At 41.9% G+C, this 17,810-nt stretch overlaps 1 protein-coding gene across 1 annotated transcript in view; it reads left to right on the top strand.

Moving 5' to 3' along the window:
• Window positions 1-17,810, top strand: part of ROGDI (rogdi atypical leucine zipper) — a 119,734-nt gene that overhangs the window by 45,772 nt on the left and 56,152 nt on the right. Inside the window, exon 3 of the mRNA XM_053694782.1 lies at window positions 12,683-12,781. Within this exon, the coding sequence (XP_053550757.1) occupies window positions 12,683-12,781 (99 nt within the window). The remainder of the gene's footprint in view (window positions 1-12,682; window positions 12,782-17,810) is intronic.

Raw genomic sequence — 17,810 nt, 5'->3', positions numbered from 1 at the left:
TGGGAACTATAATAGACTCCTTAGAAATGAGGATTTTTCTGACAGAAGCCAGAAAAACAAAACTTCTAGACTCTTGTCGGATACTTCATTCCGTTCCTCTTCCTTCCATAGCGCAGTGCATGGAAGTGATAGGTTTGATGGTAGCGGCAATGGACATAGTTCCTTTTGTGCGCATTCATCTAAGACCATTACAAGCTCAGTCAGTGGAATGGGGACTATTCAGACTTGTCTCCGAAGATACAAGTAAATCAGAGGACCAGAGACTCATTCCGTTGGTGGCTGTCCCTGGACAACCTGTCACAAGGGATGACCTTCCGCAGACCAGAGTGGGTCATTGTCACGACCGACGCCAGTCTGATGGGCTGGGGCGCGGTCTGGGGATCCCTGAAAGCTCAGGGTCTTTGGTCTCGGGTAGAATCTCTTCTACCGATAAATATTCTGGAACTGAGAGCGATATTCAATGCTCTCAAAGCTTGGCCTCAGCTAGCGAGGGCCAAGTTCATACATCAACCATCAGGGGGGAACAAGGAGTTCCCTAGCGATGGAAGAAGTGACCAAAATCATTCTATGGGCGGAGTCTCACTCCTGCCACCTGTCTGCTATCCACATCCCAGGAGTGGAAAATTGGGAAGCGGATTTTCTGAGTCGTCAGACATTGCATCCGGGGGAGTGGGAACTCCATCCGGAAATCTTTGCCCAAGTCACTCAACCGTGGGGCATTCCAGACATGGATCTGATGGCCTCTCGTCAGAACTTCAGAGTTCCTTACTACGGGTACAGATCCAGGGATCCCAAGGCGGCTCTAGTGGATGCACTAGTAGCACCTTGGACCTTCAAACTAGCTTATGTGTTCCCGCCGTTTCCTCTCATCCCCAGGCTGGTAGCCAGGATCAATCAGGAGAGGGCGTCGGTGATTTTGATAGCTCCTGCGTGGCCACGCAGGACTTGGTATGCAGATCTGGTGAATATGTCATCGGCTCCACCATGGAAGCTACCTTTGAGAGACCTTCTTGTTCTAGGTCCGTTCGACCCACTCCAGCTGACTGCTTGGAGATTGAACGCTTGATCTTATCAAAGCGAGGGTTCTCAGATTCTGTTATTAATACTCTTGTTCAGGCCTGAAAGCCTGTAACCAGAAAAATTACCACATAATTTGGTATATCTGTTGGTGTGAATCTGCAGGATTCCCTTGGGACAAGGTTAAGATTCCTAAGAGTCTATCCTTCCTTCGAGAAGGATTGGAAAAAGGATTATCTGCAAGTTCCTTGATGGGACAGATTTCTGCCTTGTCTGTGTTACTTCACAAAAAGCTGGCAGCTGTGCCAGATGTTCTAGCCTTTGTTCAGGCTCTGGTTAGAATCAAGCCTGTTTACAAAATTTTGACTCCTCCTTGGAGTCTCAACCTAGTTCTTTCAGTTCTTCAGGGGGTTCCGTTTGAACCCTTACATTCCGTTGATATTAAGTTATTATCTTGGAAAGTTTTGTTTTTGGTTGCAATTTCTTCTGCTAGAAGAGTTTCAGAATTATCTGCTCTGCAGTGTTCTTCTCCTTATCTGGTGTTCCATGCAGATAAGGTGGTTTTGCGTACTAAACCTGGTTTTCTTCCAAAAGTTGTTTCTAACAAAAACATTAACCAGGAGATAGTTGTGCCTTCTTTGTGTCCTAATCCAGTTTCAAAGAAGGAACGTTTGTTGCACAACTTGGATGTAGTTCGTGCTCTCAAATTTTACTTAGCAGCTACTAAGGATTTCAGACAAACTTTGTCTTTGTTTGTTGTTTATTCTGGTAAACGGAGAGGTCAAAAAGCAACTTCTACCTCTCTCTCCTTCTGGATTAAAAGCATTATCCGATTGGCTTATGAGACTGCTGGACGGCAGCCTCCTGAAAGAATCACAGCTCACTCCACTAGGGCTGTGGCTTCCACATGGGCCTTCAAGAACGAGGCTTCTGTTGATCAGATATGTAAGGCAGCGACTTGGTCTTCACTGCACACTTTTTCTAAATTTTACAAATTTGATACTTTTGCTTCTTCTGAGGCTATTTTTGGGAGAAAGGTTTTGCAAGCCGTGGTGCCTTCCATTTAGGTGACCTGATTTGCTCCCTCCCTTCATCCGTGTCCTAAAGCTTTGGTATTGGTTCCCACAAGTAAGGATGACGCCGTGGACCGGACACACCTATGTTGGAGAAAACAGAATTTATGTTTACCTGATAAATTACTTTCTCCAACGGTGTGTCCGGTCCACGGCCCGCCCTGGTTTTTTTAATCAGGTCTGATAATTTATTTTCTTTAACTACAGTCACCACGGTAACATATGGTTTCTCCTATGCAAATATTCCTCCTTAACGTCGGTCGAATGACTGGGGTAGGCGGAGCCTAGGAGGGATCATGTGACCAGCTTTGCTGGGCTCTTTGCCATTTCCTGTTGGGGAAGAGAATATCCCACAAGTAAGGATGACGCCGTGGACCGGACACACCGTTGGAGAAAGTAATTTATCAGGTAAACATAAATTCTGTTTTTATTTAATAATGGAGAGTAGTTCAGCAGATACCATTCCGCCGGGTCTGTACTAATTTTAATTCCTAAGTATGTAATATGTTGATCTGCCACCTTAAAAGGTGGAGTATAGTCTATGCCCATAGGTCTGGTTATCCATAACAAATCAGATTTGGAGATATTTATTTTATAGCCTGAGAATGTGCCGAATTTGGCAATTATATCTATAATATTTGGGATCTCTGATTGTGGCTTATTAAGAAAAAGTAACAGATCATCCGCGTATAGAAGTAGTTTAAGATATTTGTCTCCCAAAGGGATCCCTTGTAAATGTTGTTTCAACATTAATGCCAGAGGTTCAATTGCTAAATTGAACAATAGAGGTGAGATTGGACAACCTTGTCTCGTCCCTGTCAGAATCTCAAAGGTTTCTGTGGGGGAGCCATTGACCAGGAGTACTGAAGAGGCCTTCGCATATAGAGCATGGATACATTTAGGAAAATGGTCCCTAAAGCCGAATTGTTCCATAGTAAAGAATAGGTGGTCCCAAATAATTGAGTCAAATGCTTTTTGAGCGTCGACTGACAAAATCGCCGTTTCCTCACAGTTAGGTGCCTTTTCTATTTGATAAAAATCTAACAGTAATAGAATTTTCCGAATACTGGCGGCTGGGTTCCTATTCAACATGAAGCCGACCTGATCCGCATGAATCAGCGAGCCAAGAATACGTTTGAGTCTGTTTGATAGAATGGTTGTGAATATTTTATAGTCTGTGTTGAGTAGTGAGATAGGGCGATATGAGTCAATACGTTCTGGATCTTTGTTCTTTTTTTGGAATTAAAATAATTTTAGAAGCTGCAAAATATGCTGAGGGCACCTTACCATTACACAAATAGTCATTGAATAAGTTGACCAATGGGGTGTTTATCTCCTCTTTAAGAATCTTATAAAATTCTGACGGAAGCATATCGGGGCCAGCTGCTTTATCCGAACTGAGTTTATCAATAGCTTGCGTTACCTCTATAGCTGTTATGGGTATATTAAGTTCCTCTGCCTCGTCTAAAGATAGCCTTGGGAGTGAGATTTTTTCCCAAAAACATTTTTTGTTCTGTGTGTGAATCTGAGGAGCTGCATAAAGTTTTTTTTAAAAAATTAGCAAAACCACTCTTGATTGCAACTCTCAGTAACTCTTATCCCATCTACCACAATAGCCTTAATTGGTTTAGGCGCTGTATGTAATTTCACCTGGTTTGCTAGGAGCTTACCTATTTTACTACCATATCTATAATAACTAGTTCTTTGACGCTGCTCTTGCTTTATGGTCTGTTGAAGATTGAATGCCTCCCACTCCTGTTTTGCTTTTATATACCTGTGCCAGTTAGTATCATTAGGTGTCGTTATATAGGTGTTGTAGGAGTTGCTGAGGCAGTTAGACAGCTGAGTCTCCCTTGAGCGTAAATTTTTTTTTTTTTTTAAATAATTTTTATTGAGGTTTTGCAGGGGAAAAAAAAAAGACATACATATAAATATGCAGATGAAACTGTTACATAACAGCAAGACGTAGCGTCATACAGAAGCATGAGTACAGCATATTAATCAGTGACCATTAACATCAAATGAATAAGAACAACAATAGTATGTCATATGAAGGGTACCAAGGCTAAACAAACCTCACGTATTTTTTGTTTTATAACACAACGGTCTATCAACATTCAAAAACAAAAACAATAATATATGAGAAAGACATAGATTGTCGAGTTATTAATGAATATCAGGCGAGAAATAGAGCAACTCAACAGATAAATAGCATATAGTACAAGAAAAGTAAGGAGGGGGAGGAAAGGAAGGAGGAGGGGGGGGAAAAAAAAACAAAAAAAAAAAACAAACAAAATTATGACTTCCCAAAAGATGCTATAATATTTGGTCCCTGCAGGAGAACCCACCAGCGATCAGCATTCACCCCTCAAAAGTGATATCACTAATGATCTCAACATATGAGGTAGAAGATATTTCTAGCATGTAATGACCTCCCCTACTAGGCTTTGTCGCCAGGCTTCCCAGCATAAACAGTGGATCGTGATTTTATTATTAGCTGCAAAAACAGCGCATTCCATGGTTTCAATATGTGCCATCGTGGACTTAATCTGACTCCATCTTGGGCCCTTAGATTGGAACCATGCCTTAGCGATATTTAATTTAACAGACATGAAAATATATACACACAGTAATTTTAAATGTCGAGGCATCTTGTCAGTGAATAAATGGAATAGCGCTGCTGCCGGCCGGTTAGAATCTACTAAGCCTAGCTTGGTGCAAAAGTAGAATGCCCTAGTCCAGATTCTCTGGATCCTGGAACACTCCCACCACATATGGGCCGGCGACCCTACTTTGCCACATCCCCTCCAACACATAGGGGAGTTTGTTTTGGAAATCTGGAATAAGCGTAGGGGGGTATAATGCCATTGTGTCAAGATCTTAAAGTAGAGTTCGAAATAGGTAGTACTATGAACCATACTTTTAGTTAGTAAGGCTGCAGACCTCCATGCCTCTTCAGGGGCATTAAAATGTAGAGCACCCTCCCAATGTGAGATATAAAAAGACTTGTTGTACGTGGGTGCCTGTATCAGAGCAGAGTAAGCAAGAGAGAACACTCTTGGGGCAAGGTATCTTGCATCCCAAAGCTTTTCCCACAGAGTACGGGATCTTAGGGGTCCTGAAGTGAAGCCCCAAGAACGCAAGAAATTTCGCAATCGAAAAAACTCCTTGAGCTTAAATTTGCTCTAAGTTTGCAGGTATATTGCTTAATTTCTCCCCTGATCACTGCTTTGGCTGCTTCCCAAAATGTTTCTGGTTTAGAACTATGTGAAAGATTTTGTGTCCTATATTCACTCCATCTTTCAGAGATAAATCTGTTAAATGCTGGGTTTTTATATAAATAACGAGGGAAAGTGTACCCTCTGCTTGACTCATATTTACTGTTATCTAGACTGATCTCCAAAGAGATAGGAGCATGGTCTGAGATAGTGAATTCGCCAATTTGTGATTTGACCACTGAGCCAAGAAGTCTATCTGACCCAAGGAAGTAATCGATATGTGAAAATGATTTGAACTGTTTTGATTCATATGTGAACGCTCGGTTATTTGGAAATATGTGCCGCCATATGTCCCTAATCTTAAGTGTTCGACAGAATGATCTAAGAATTCTTGTTGCTTTTTGAGATACTTTGACAGTTGTTTGTTTTGTGGTCTGTAATCTTATCACTGCTATTGAAAACCATGTTGAAATCTCCGGCAACTATCAGAGTGGTATCGACATAGTGCGAGAGTTTAGTCCTCAAAGTTTCCCAAAAAGTTTTATCGACAATATTTGGCCCATATACATTACAAATAGTATAAATGTGGAAACCCATCTTTATTTTTAAGATAATAAAACGCTCATTGGGGTCTAGTTCCTGTGCTATAATTTTTAGATCTATCCCTTTTTTTACAAGAATTGCTACCCCCCTTTTACGTGATGCGCAGGGAGTGAAAATCACTTCCTGCAGCCAATTAGCCTGTAATTTTCTATGTTCCCTATCTGTAAGGTGGGTTTCCTGTAATAAACTTAGATCCGCTTTCTGTTTTTTAATGTAGTTTAGAATTCTCTTTCTTTTTATCGGGCTAGTGATGCCCCCAACATTCCAAGATATAACCTTCAACTGTGGTATTTTACTTTAAGCAAGAATAGTTGGGAGACGTCCAACGCCACCGAAGAGAGAGAGAAAAAAAAAAAAAAGAAAGAAAAAAAAGGTAGAAGGGAAGAAGCAGTAAATGAATAAGAGAGGGGACCCTCCACCGGCCATCCCCACCCCCACCCCCGAATGCCATTACCCAACATGTTGTTGACCTTAACTTAGTCACATCCTTATCTAATATAAACTTATATTTAAGTTCCATCAGCATAATTCTTGCCTGATGCGTTACACCCAAAAAAACATGATAAACGTGAAATATGTGAAAGTGACAAATAAAAGGCACCCATATACCCTCGAGTCATTGCCAGCTAGTGGTAATATATATTAAAACACGGGTCATGGAACCTAAAGCCCTATTCCTTAACAACGGCCCGTTGGTCGATTTTATGTTTATCTATAAAAGTCTTGGCCTCCTGGGGCGTATCTAGTAGAATTAACTCATTATCCACAAAGAGTTTAATTCTAGCTGGGTATAGTAGCCTGGCCGAGAGTCCACCATTAATAAGCATGGTGCAGTAGGGCGCCATGGCTTTTCGTTTGCTGGCTGTCTGGAAAGAAAAGTCCTGGAACAGCAGGATTCTATTTCTAGCTGCTGTAATTTCCTATAGGCTCTAAGAATAGCGATCTTGTCTTGAAAGTTAAGATATTTCACAACTATGGGGCGTTTCTGTGTCATGTTGTCTGATAAGCTTTTTACATTGCCAACTCTGTGTGCCCTTTCTACCTGAATGTTTTGCTTTTGTATTCCAAGCACTTTTGGCAATATTGTATCAGCAAAATGAATTAAATCTTGATAGCTAGAGGTTTCTGGTAAGCCAATAATTCTCAAATTATTGCGACGCGATCTATCTTCTAGATCTTCAATTTTATCACTGAGATAGTTTAGTTTACTGTTATGTTGTTGAATTATTTGCTCTGATTTAAACGTAGTGTCCTCGATCTCAGATATTCTAGTTTCCGCATCCAACAACCTTGAGGAAAAATTCTTCATATCTGAGACCAGGGTATTAATCTCCGTTTTAATCAGATCAAATTGGGGTAGTAATGATTGTGTTACTTGTTTCGAAATTTCTTCAATATCTGATTTATTTATGTTAAGAGCATTCATCTCAGCCCTAGAGTCTGGGTTGGCATCTAAACTGTTTCTTGGTTTCCTGTCTTTCACTTTTGCAGGCATTGTGTGAGGTTTAGGGGATAAATATTTATCCATAAATTCTACTCATAAAAAGTGATGGAAGAAAAAAAAAAAAAAAAAAGGGGTGGGAAGTGACCAGGGGTGAGGGAGAAAGTGCAAGAAGTTACTATTATCACAGTGAAGAGGGTGACACTGTGGTCCAAGCCATATATACTAGGGAGTAGCCCCGTGAACATGTGATAGTGCCTGCTCAGTGAAGTCTAGGAACCAAAAAAGTTTATCAATTTAACCAGTTTGAAATTCAGCAGCTAGTTTATAAGTGACTTACGCACCAAAGTTGGTGTGTGGATATGTCAGGCTAGCCATCAAAACATTTATAGCCTCAGAATATGTGTATATTTCTTTTTTTTTTTTTTTTCCTTCTCCTCCCTCCTCTTCCCTTCCCTTCTTCTTTTTCTTTTAGAAGTGACCTTTTTACTATTTCAGCACACAGTTTATGACCCTCTAAGGAGAGAGAACAGTTAGCAGGAGAGCACTTTTATCAGCACTCAGCCACTGAAGATTGGAGGTCGCTTTAATAAACAGAGCAAAAAGAAAAAAAGAAAAAAAAAAGAAAGACAAAAAAGAACAAAAAGGAAAAAAAAAAAAAAAGAGAATATTTCCCTACAATATCATTCAAGCTTCCATCTATTATGATGCAAATACCTTCTTTGCTAACTCAAGACACAGTCTGTAACCCTAAAGGGAGAAAAACAGATAGGAAATACAAAGCGGAGCACTTTGCCCACACTCAGACAATAACAATTAAAGGCTGAGCACATAGCCACAGAAAATGTTTACATGCGGTATCGCTAGCTGCATTAAAAGGCAACAAATAAGAAACAAACAGCCTGCAGCCAGGTTAACATGAATCCTCTGCTACCTAAAACTAAGTGTGTTAGCAAGGTCGTCCAGTTATCAATTGTTCCTGCTGGGTGACAGCATCAGTAGGTTAACACCTTAGTATAGGGCAGATTAGGTAGCAGAATGTGAACTATCTTCTCTTTAGCAGGGGAAAAGTCTTAGTTCAGATGCACGCTGCTTCACCAGCCATCTCAGAGACTCGGTCACAACAGTGGTTTACTATCAGTCCTACGGCAAGGTTTCTCACAAATTAGTGCCCCAGTGAAAAATAGGAATCACAGATGACATAACCAGAGTTTTGAGTATGCACACAGTTGTTTTTCCCCCTGCAGCAGACGCCACTGATGCGGTGTAGGCCCAGATTCTTAAGCAGTATAGCAGCCCAAAAGCCCCAATCCTCACTCTAGTTTTATCTTGAGGTTAGTAATGAGCTCAGGGCAAGCGGGATATTGGTATTACTCCGGGCTATTTCTAGTCCAAGCCTTCAAGTAATATGTTAGTATGATGGTAAACCCCAGGTCAATACTGTCCCTTCCGCCCCTCTTTCCGCTTACCTTCACCCAGTAGCCGAAACCGGGACTTACATACAAGCGCAGGGGCGGTTTCTCTCCAGGGTACAGCAGCCGAGGTGAAGGTGATAGGTGTGGATTGTAGTACCAGGTTTCCTCACACGGTTAACACTACCATCCGTCACCTCCTATCACATCCGATAGAAGTTGTCAAGGCTTTCCGGGACCCGTTCTGTCTCTCCCAGGGTATACTCGTCCCGGGCAGTTCAGCGTGATTTGCAGAGAGTTCTCTTCCGGGCCGCTTTACCACATCGCACTCAGCCGGCAATTAAGTAGATAGTGTGCCTTTGGCGATCCTCTCCGAGAGCCCGTCTTCACCGTGCCCCGCTTTGGTTTTGTACCGCCTAGAGCCGGGACAGGCACTCCGCTCCCCCTTGGTTCACAGACCCGCCGTTCAGACTCTTGGCATGGGTGCAGAACCTCTGTTTCCTTTCTCACAGCTGGCAATAACGCAGAGGCAAAGCGGCACTAGCCCCACAAGGCTTCCTAACGCCGACAGAGAGTGTAGTCCCTCCGGCCTGGCTAGGATATGAATTTCCCCAGCCTAAGGCAGTTAGCGTATCGGCGTGGTGTATTCGCCACAGTCAAGCGAGCATTCTGTGCAGAGCTGCTGCACCTTCTTGCTCCTCCTACCGGAAGCCTCAGTCAGATATTTGTTTTGTTGTCATGAAACAAAAAAAAAATCGTGTAGTGTTAGCAGAAATGTATTTTTAATATTTTAAATTAATTGATTTGTTTTTATAGTTCTAAAAAACATTTTGTATGTAATTGTAAATTTTAATGTGTATAATCCTGTGGGAATTGTTTATGAATTTTTTTTATATATATGTTCCTTTTAAGATATCATGCAAATAGAATACCAACTTAAAATCTGAGGTTGCACAATACCACCATAAATGTTTCAACAATAATGAGAATGCACGGGGAAAAGGGGGAAAAAAACTCTTTATATAAAAGCTAAGGTGCGTTTAAATTAGTTAATAGTTTCATACAACAACCGTATATACTGAGCATCAATGTAATTCTTATCTTGGTTAAGAAATATGCATGAATCATATTATTAACTGACATTGTATGTGGTTTTAAAATGTACCGGTAAAACTAACCAATGGAATGCAGAGATAAACATCAAGCCTCCAGAGTGGGCGTATTAACTTTAAACATACGGGTATTTAAGTGTGAATTACATAGAAGCCCGACATCCGTTTGTGCTTATCCAGATCCCCTTGAGAAAGCCCGGCGAATACCGGGGGAAACGCGTTGGGGTTAATCTACCACCGGTCCCAAGTCTCCGCAACCTCAGAGTAACCAGCTGAGGGTGGGCAAGCCGACTACGCCCGCCGCAGGTTGTGTCCTGCATATAAGAACTTCCAGCTGCTAATTACCTTGGGAAACGGACTGTTTGTACTTGGGACACAGAGTATTGTTTTAAAGAATGTATCAATAAAGGCTTATTTTCATACTAACTCTGGTGAGTAGAAGTCTGTTTGTGCAATACAGCACTTTTTTACCAATTATGCTTGAATCCCCTCTTTTTGCGCTTTTGTCTTTCATGTTATACTGTTTTTGTTCTTGTTTTTTTTTTAAGAGAGACAATGAAGTAAAAATTTAACTTTCACGATTCAGCTAGAGCACGCAAATTATTAATTAAAAAAACAAAAACTTTATAGTTTACTTATATTATCAAATTGTTTTTGTTCTCTTAATTGTAGAGCATAAATTGATACAAACAAAGCAAATTTGATAATAGAACTAAATTGGAAAAAAAGAAAACTACACAAGTTAAATTTTGACTTTACTGTTCTATTAAAAATGAATAACAGAACTGTAATTTGCCTTCCCCTTGCAAGATAGTAATAGGAAGTATATGCATATACATGCACCAAAATAACTTTATACGTCTTGAGGTCACGGCCCCTGTTGAAAATATACAGTTGCAAGAAAAAGTATGTGAACCCTTTGGAATGATATGGATTTCTGCACAAATTGGTCATAAAATGTGATCTGATCATCATCTAAGTCACAGCAATAGACAATCACAGTCTGCTTAAACTAATAACACACAAAGAATGAAATGTTGCCATGTTTTTATTGAACACACCAAGTAAACATTCACAGTGCAGGTGGAAAAAGTATGTGAACCCTTGGATTTAATAACTGGTTGAACCTCCTTTGTCAGCAATAACTTCAACCAAACGTTTCCTGTAGTTTCAGATCAGACATGCACAACGGTCAGGAGTAATTCTTGACCATTCCTCTTTACAGAACAGTTTCAGTTCAGCAATATTCTTGGGATATCTGGTGTGAATCGCTTTCTTGAGGTCATGCCACAGCATCTCAATCGGGTTGAGGTCAGGACTCTGACTGGGCCACTTTAGAAGGCGTATTTTCTTCTGTTTAAGCCATTCTGTTGATTTACTTGTATGCTTTGGGTCATTGTCCTGTTGCAACACCCATCTTCTGTTGAGCTTCAGCTGGTACACAGATGGCATTAAGTTCTCCTGCAAAATGTCTTGATAAACTTGGGAATTAATTTTTCCATCGATGATAGCAATCCGTCCAGGCCCTGACGCAGCAAAGCAGCCCCAAACCATGATGCCCCCACCACCATACTTCACAGTTGGGATGAGGTTTTGATGTTGGTGTGCTGTGCCTCTTTTTCACCACACATAGCGTTGTGTGTTTCTTCCAAACAACTCAACTTTGGTTTCATCCGTCCACAGAATATTTTGCCAGTACTGCTGTGGAACATCCAGGTGCTCTTGTGCAAACTGTAAACGTGCAGCAATATTTTGTTTGGACAGCAGTGGCTTCCTCTGTGGTATCCTCCCATGAAATCCATTCTTGTTTAGTGTTTTACGTATTGTAGATTCGCTAACAGGGATGTTAGCATTTGCCAGTGACTTTTGTAAGTCTTTAGCTGACACTCTAGGATTCTTCTTCACCTCATTGAGCAGTCTGCACTGTGCTCTTGCAGTCATCTTTACAGGACGGCCACTTCTAGGGAGAGTAGCAGCAGTGCTGAACTTTCTCCATTTAGAGACAATTTGTCTTACCGTGGACTGATAAACAGCAAGGCTTTTGGAGATACTTTTATAACCCTTTCCAGCTTTATGCAAGTCAACAATTCTTAATCGTAGGTCTTCTGAGAGCTCTTTTGTTCAAGGCATCATTCACATCAGGCAATGCTTCTTGTGAAAAGCAAACCCAGAACTGGTATGTGTTTTTTATAGGGCAGGACAGCTGTAACCAACACCTCCAATCTCATCTCATTGATTGGAATCCAGTTGGCTGACATCTCACTCCAATTAGCTCTTGGAGATGTCATTAGTCTAGGGGTTCACATACTTTTTCCACCTGCACTGTGAATGTTTACATGGTGTGTTCAATAAAAACATGGCAACATTTCATTCTTTGTGTGTTATTAGTTTAAGCAGACTGTGATTGTCTATTGTTGTGACTTAGATGATGATCAGATCACATTTTATGACCAATTTGTGCAGAAATCCATATCATTCCAAAGGGTTCACATACTTTTTCTTGCAACTGTATAAACCAGAAAGCCACCTAGAAATTATATATACTCACCACACACACACACACACACATTTGTGTGTGTATATAAATATATATATTTATACACATGCACACACACACGTATAGATCTATATATCACTAATTCATTATCTGGAGCTGGAATCTCAGTTAAAAGATTACACAGCATCATCCTGTCAGTATATGTCCCCCCCCCCCTTTATTTTTTTTAAGTGTATTGCATCCTAAATGCTTTATTGCTTGATTTGCCAAGTGTGTTACTAGAATCTTCTGTCTCTCTTGTGTTTTCAGCTGATGGATGCCGTAATGCTGCAGTTAACACGTGCCCGAAATCGCCTCACCACTCCAGCTACCATGACCTTGCCTGAAGTCGCTACCAGTGGACTCACGGTAATTACTTTCTCCTACTCCTCCATTAGTAAACGAAAGCAAAGATATTATTGTGGCATAGAAAATGTACTTTAATAAAAAGGTGAAAGTCAATAATTATTTACTGTGTCTTTCTTTCCTGTTCAACCGTCTGTCCTCTGATGCCTCAGATCTAGATATAGCGCTGCGGAATCTGTTGGCACTCTACTAACCGATAATAAAACAGTAAACTTAACATTATTTTTTGTATCCCTACTAATGTTGAATATGTTTTTAGATGGAATTTAAGTGCATTCTTACAACACAAATACTGCAGCACAAAATGGTTCACCTCAATAGTTGTTTTGGCTATACCAGATATTTGGTTTGCAGTTTACCTTGGTTACAGTTGTCTTTCCTTTTTGCATCCGTAGCTAGTGTGGGACAAGCAAAATTTTACACAAACGTGTTTAATGTCCTTTTAAGGAAATCATGACATTTTTTGCCTCGTTGACCTAGATCTATCCTTCTTTTTCTAATCTCATACTGCAGAAGAGGCACATGAGGCCAGGCAGGGTGGCAAATCGCCCTCAATATCCCTCCTTCCCCATCACCTCTGTGTCAATCTGTCAACACAGATAAGGAAGGTGCAGCCCACTGCCAACAATTCAGTTGTTTTTGTTTTTTCTACAAAGCTTAGTTGTATCTGTGTTGGTTGTAACTGCATTTCTCTTGTTAAGTGTGTTCAGTCCACGGGTCATCCATTACTTATGGGATATATTCTCCTTCCCAACAGGAAGTTGCAAGAGGATCACCCAAGCAGAGCTGCTATATAGCTCCTCCCCTCACATGTCATATCCAGTCATTCTCTTGCAACCCTCAACAAAGAAGGAGGTCGCGAGAGGAGCTGGAGTTTTTACTTAACTATTCTTCAATCAAAAGTTTGTTATTTTAAATGGCACCGGAGTGTGCTGTTTTTCTATCTCAGGCAGTATTTGGAAGAAGAAACTGCCTGCGTTTTTTTTTCTATGATCTTAGCAGGCGTAACTAAGATCCACTGGCTGTTCTCGACATTCTGAGGAGTGGGGTAACTTCAGAAACTGGGAATAGCATGCGGGGTCCTCCGCAAATGAGGTATGTGCAGTACATTATTTTCTGGGAATGGAATTGACTAAGAAAATACTGCTGTTACCGTATGATGTAAGTACAGCCTTAAATGCAGTAGTGGCAACTGGTATCAGGCTGATAAATGTATGCGCAGTCAAGTTATTTTCTAGGGACTAGAATTTGACTGAGAAAATACTGTTAAAACTGAAATAATACTTAAGCCTTATCTGCAGTGGTAGCGACTGGTAGCAGGCTTAGTGATAACTTTGCATGACATTGGAAAATGTTGTTTTTTAATAAAACGTTTACTGGCATGTTATTCGTTTTTGTGAGGTACTTTGGTGATAAATCTCTTTGGGCATGATTTTTTTCCACATGGCTAACATATATTTTCTGCATGGAAACCGTTATATCAGGGCTCTCACTGTTGTGATAGGAGTGGGAGGGACCTTGTTTTAGCGCCTTGTTGCGCAGTTATAATTCTAGCACAGTCTTTCTGCTTCTTCCTCCTTGATCCAGGACGTCTCTAGAGAGCTCAGGGGTCTGCAAAATTCATTTTTGAGGGAGGTAATCAGTCACAGCAGATCTGTGACAGTGTGCTTGACTGTGATTAAAAGCGTTAAATCTTAATTGATATCCGTTTTATCCGTTTTGGGTATTGAGGGGTTAATCATCCTTTTGCTAATGGGTGCAATCCTCTGCTAATATTACACTTCTTGTTAAGAATTGTTTAATTATATCTGTATTTTTGAAGCGCTGCAGCGTTTTTTATATTGCTTGTAAACTTATTGAAAGTGATTTCCAAGCTTGCTAGTTTCATTGCTAAGTCTGTTTAAACATGTCTGATTCAGAGGAAACTGTTTGTTCATCATGTTCAAAAGCCAATGTGGAGCCCAATAGAACGATGTGTATCAATTGTATTGATATTGCTTTGAATAAAAGTCAATCTGTACCGATAGAGAAACTATCACCAGACAACGAGGGGGAAGTTATGCCGCCTAACTCTCCTCACGTGTCAGTACCTGCGTCTCCCGCTCGGGAGATGCGTAGGATTGAGACGCCAAGTACATCTAGGCCCTTACAAATCACTTTACATGATATGGCTAATGTTATGAAAGAAGTATTATATAATATGCCCGAATTAAGGGGCAAGCGCGATAGCTCTGGGTTAAGGACCGAGCGCGCTGATGACACGAGAGCCATGTCTGATACTGCGTCACAATTTGCAGAACATGAGGTCGGTGAGCTTCATTCTGTCGGTGACGGTTCTGATCCGGGGAGACCGGATTCAGAAATTTCTAATTTTAAATTTAAGCTTGAGAACCTCCGTGTGTTACTAGGGGAGGTATTAGCGGCTCTGAATGATTGCGACACGGTGGCAATCCCAGAGAAATTATGTAGGTTGGACAGATACTATGCGGTACCGGTGTGTACTGACGTCTTTCCTATACCAAAAAGACTTACAGAAATTATTAGTAAGGAGTGGGATAGACCCGGTGTGCCTTTTTCCCCTCCCCCGATATTCAGAAAAATGTTTCCTATAGACGCCACCACACGAGACTTATGGCAGACGGTCCCTAAGGTGGAGGGAGCAGTTTCTACTTTAGCCAAGCGTACCACTATCCCGGTGGAGGATAGCTGTGCTTTCTCAGATCCAATGGATAAAAAATTAGAGGGTTATCTTAAGAAAATTTTTGTTCAACAGGGTTTTATTTTGCAGCCTCTTGCATGCATTGCGCCTGTCACGGCTGCAGCGGCATTCTGGTTTGAGTCTCTGGAAGAGGCGATTCGCACAGAGCCATTGGATGAGGCTTTGAGCAAAGTTAGAACCCTTAAGCAAGGTAATGCGTTTGTTTCAGATGCCGTAGTACATCTAACCAAACTTACGGCTAAAAATTCCGGATTCGCCATACAGGCGCGCAGAGCGCTCTGGCTTAAATCCTGGTCAGCGGATGTAACTTCCAAGTCTAAGCTACTTAACATTCCTTTCAAAGGGCAGACCTTATTCGGGCCCGGCTTGAAGGAAATTATTGCTGACATTACGGGAGGTAAGGGCCACGCCCTTCCTCAGGACAGGGCCAAACCAAAGGCCAAACAGTCTAATTTTCGTGCCTTTCGTAACTTCAAGGCAGGAGCAGCATCAACTTCCTCCGCTCCAAAACAGGAAGGAACTACTGCTCGTTACAGACAGGGTTGGAAAGGCAACCAGTCATGGAACAAGGGCAAGCAGGCCAGAAAGCCTACTTCCGCCCCTAAGACAGCATGAAGACAGGGCCCCCTATCCGGAGACGGATTTAGTGGGCGGCAGACTTTCTCTCTTCGCCCAGGCTTGGGCAAGAGATGTGCAGGATCCCTGGACGTTGAAGATTATATCTCAGGGATACCTTCTGGATTTCAAAACCTCTCCTCCACAAGGGAGGTTCCATCTTTCGAGGTTATCAACAAACCTAGTAAAGAGAGAGGCATTTCTACAATGTGTACAAGACCTCTTAATCATGGGAGTGATCCACTCAGTTCCGCGATCGGAACAGGGACAAGGATTTTACTCAAATCTATTTGTGGTTCCCAAAAAAGAGTGAACCTTCAGACCAATCTTGGACTTAAAGATCTTAAACAAATTCCTAAGGGTACCATCGTTCAAGATGGAAACCATTCGAACCATCCTACCCATAATCCAAGAGGGTCAATATATGACCACAGTGGACTTAAAGGATGCTTACCTTCACATACCGATTCACAAAGATCATTATCGGTACCTAAGGTTTGCCTTTCTAGACAGGCATTACCAGTTTGTGGCTCTTCCCTTCGGGTTAGCCACGGCCCCGATAATTTTTACGAAGGTTCTGGGCTCACTTCTGGCGGTACTAAGACCACGAGGCATAGCGGTGGCTCCGTACCTAGACGACATTCTGATACAAGCGTCAAGTTTTCAGAATGCAAAGTCTCATACAGAGATAGTTCTTGCATTTCTGAGGTTGCATGGGTGGAAAGTGAACGTGGAAAAGAGTTCTCTGTTACCACTCACAAGGGTTCCTTTTCTAGGGACTCTTATAGATTCTGTAGAGATGAAGATTTACCTGACGGAGTCCAGCTTATCAAAGATTCTCAATGCTTGCCGTGTCCTTCATTCCGTTCCAAGCCCATCAGTAGCTCAGTGCATGGAGGTAATCGGCTTAATGGTCGCGGCAATGGACATAGTGCCATTTGCGCGCCTGCATCTCAGACCGCTGCAACTATGCATGCTCAGTCAATGGAACGGGGATTACTCAGATCTGTCCCCTTTGCTAAATCTGGACCAGGAGACCAGAGATTCTCTTCTCTGGTGGTTGTCACCGGTTCATCTGTCCAAAGGAATGACCTTTCGCAGACCAGATTGGACGATTGTAACAACGGATGCCAGCCTTCTAGGCTGGGGAGCAGTCTGGAATTCCCTGAAGGCTCAGGGATCGTGGACTCAGGAGGAGAAACTCCTTCCAATAAACATTCTAGAATTAAGAGCAATATTCAATGCTCTTCTAGCTTGGCCTCAGTTAGCAAGACTGAGGTTCATCAGATTTCAGTCGGACAATATCACGACTGTGGCTTACATCAATCATCAAGGGGGAACCAGGAGTTCCCTAGCGATGTTGGAAGTCTCGAAGATAATTCGCTGGGCAGAGTCTCACTCTTGCCACCTGTCAGCGATTTACATCCCAGGCGTAGAGAACTGGGAGGCGGATTTCCTAAGTCGCCAGACTTTTCATCCGGGAGAGTGGGAACTTCACCCGGAGGTATTTGCTCAACTGATTCGTCGTTGGGGCAAACCGGATCTGGATCTCAGGGCATCTCGCCAGAACGCGAAGCTTCCTTGTTACGGATCCAGGTCCAGGGACCCAGGAGCGGTGCTGGTAGATGCATTAGCAGCCCCTTGGGTTTTCAACATAGCTTATGTGTTTCCACCATTTCCGTTGCTACCTCGACTGAT

Source organism: Bombina bombina, chromosome 11 (genome assembly GCF_027579735.1).
Source record: "Bombina bombina isolate aBomBom1 chromosome 11, aBomBom1.pri, whole genome shotgun sequence".
Classification (NCBI taxonomy): domain Eukaryota; kingdom Metazoa; phylum Chordata; class Amphibia; order Anura; family Bombinatoridae; genus Bombina; species Bombina bombina.
The sequence above is the reverse complement of the archived record's forward strand: the minus strand, read 5'-3'. Positions and strand labels throughout refer to the sequence as shown.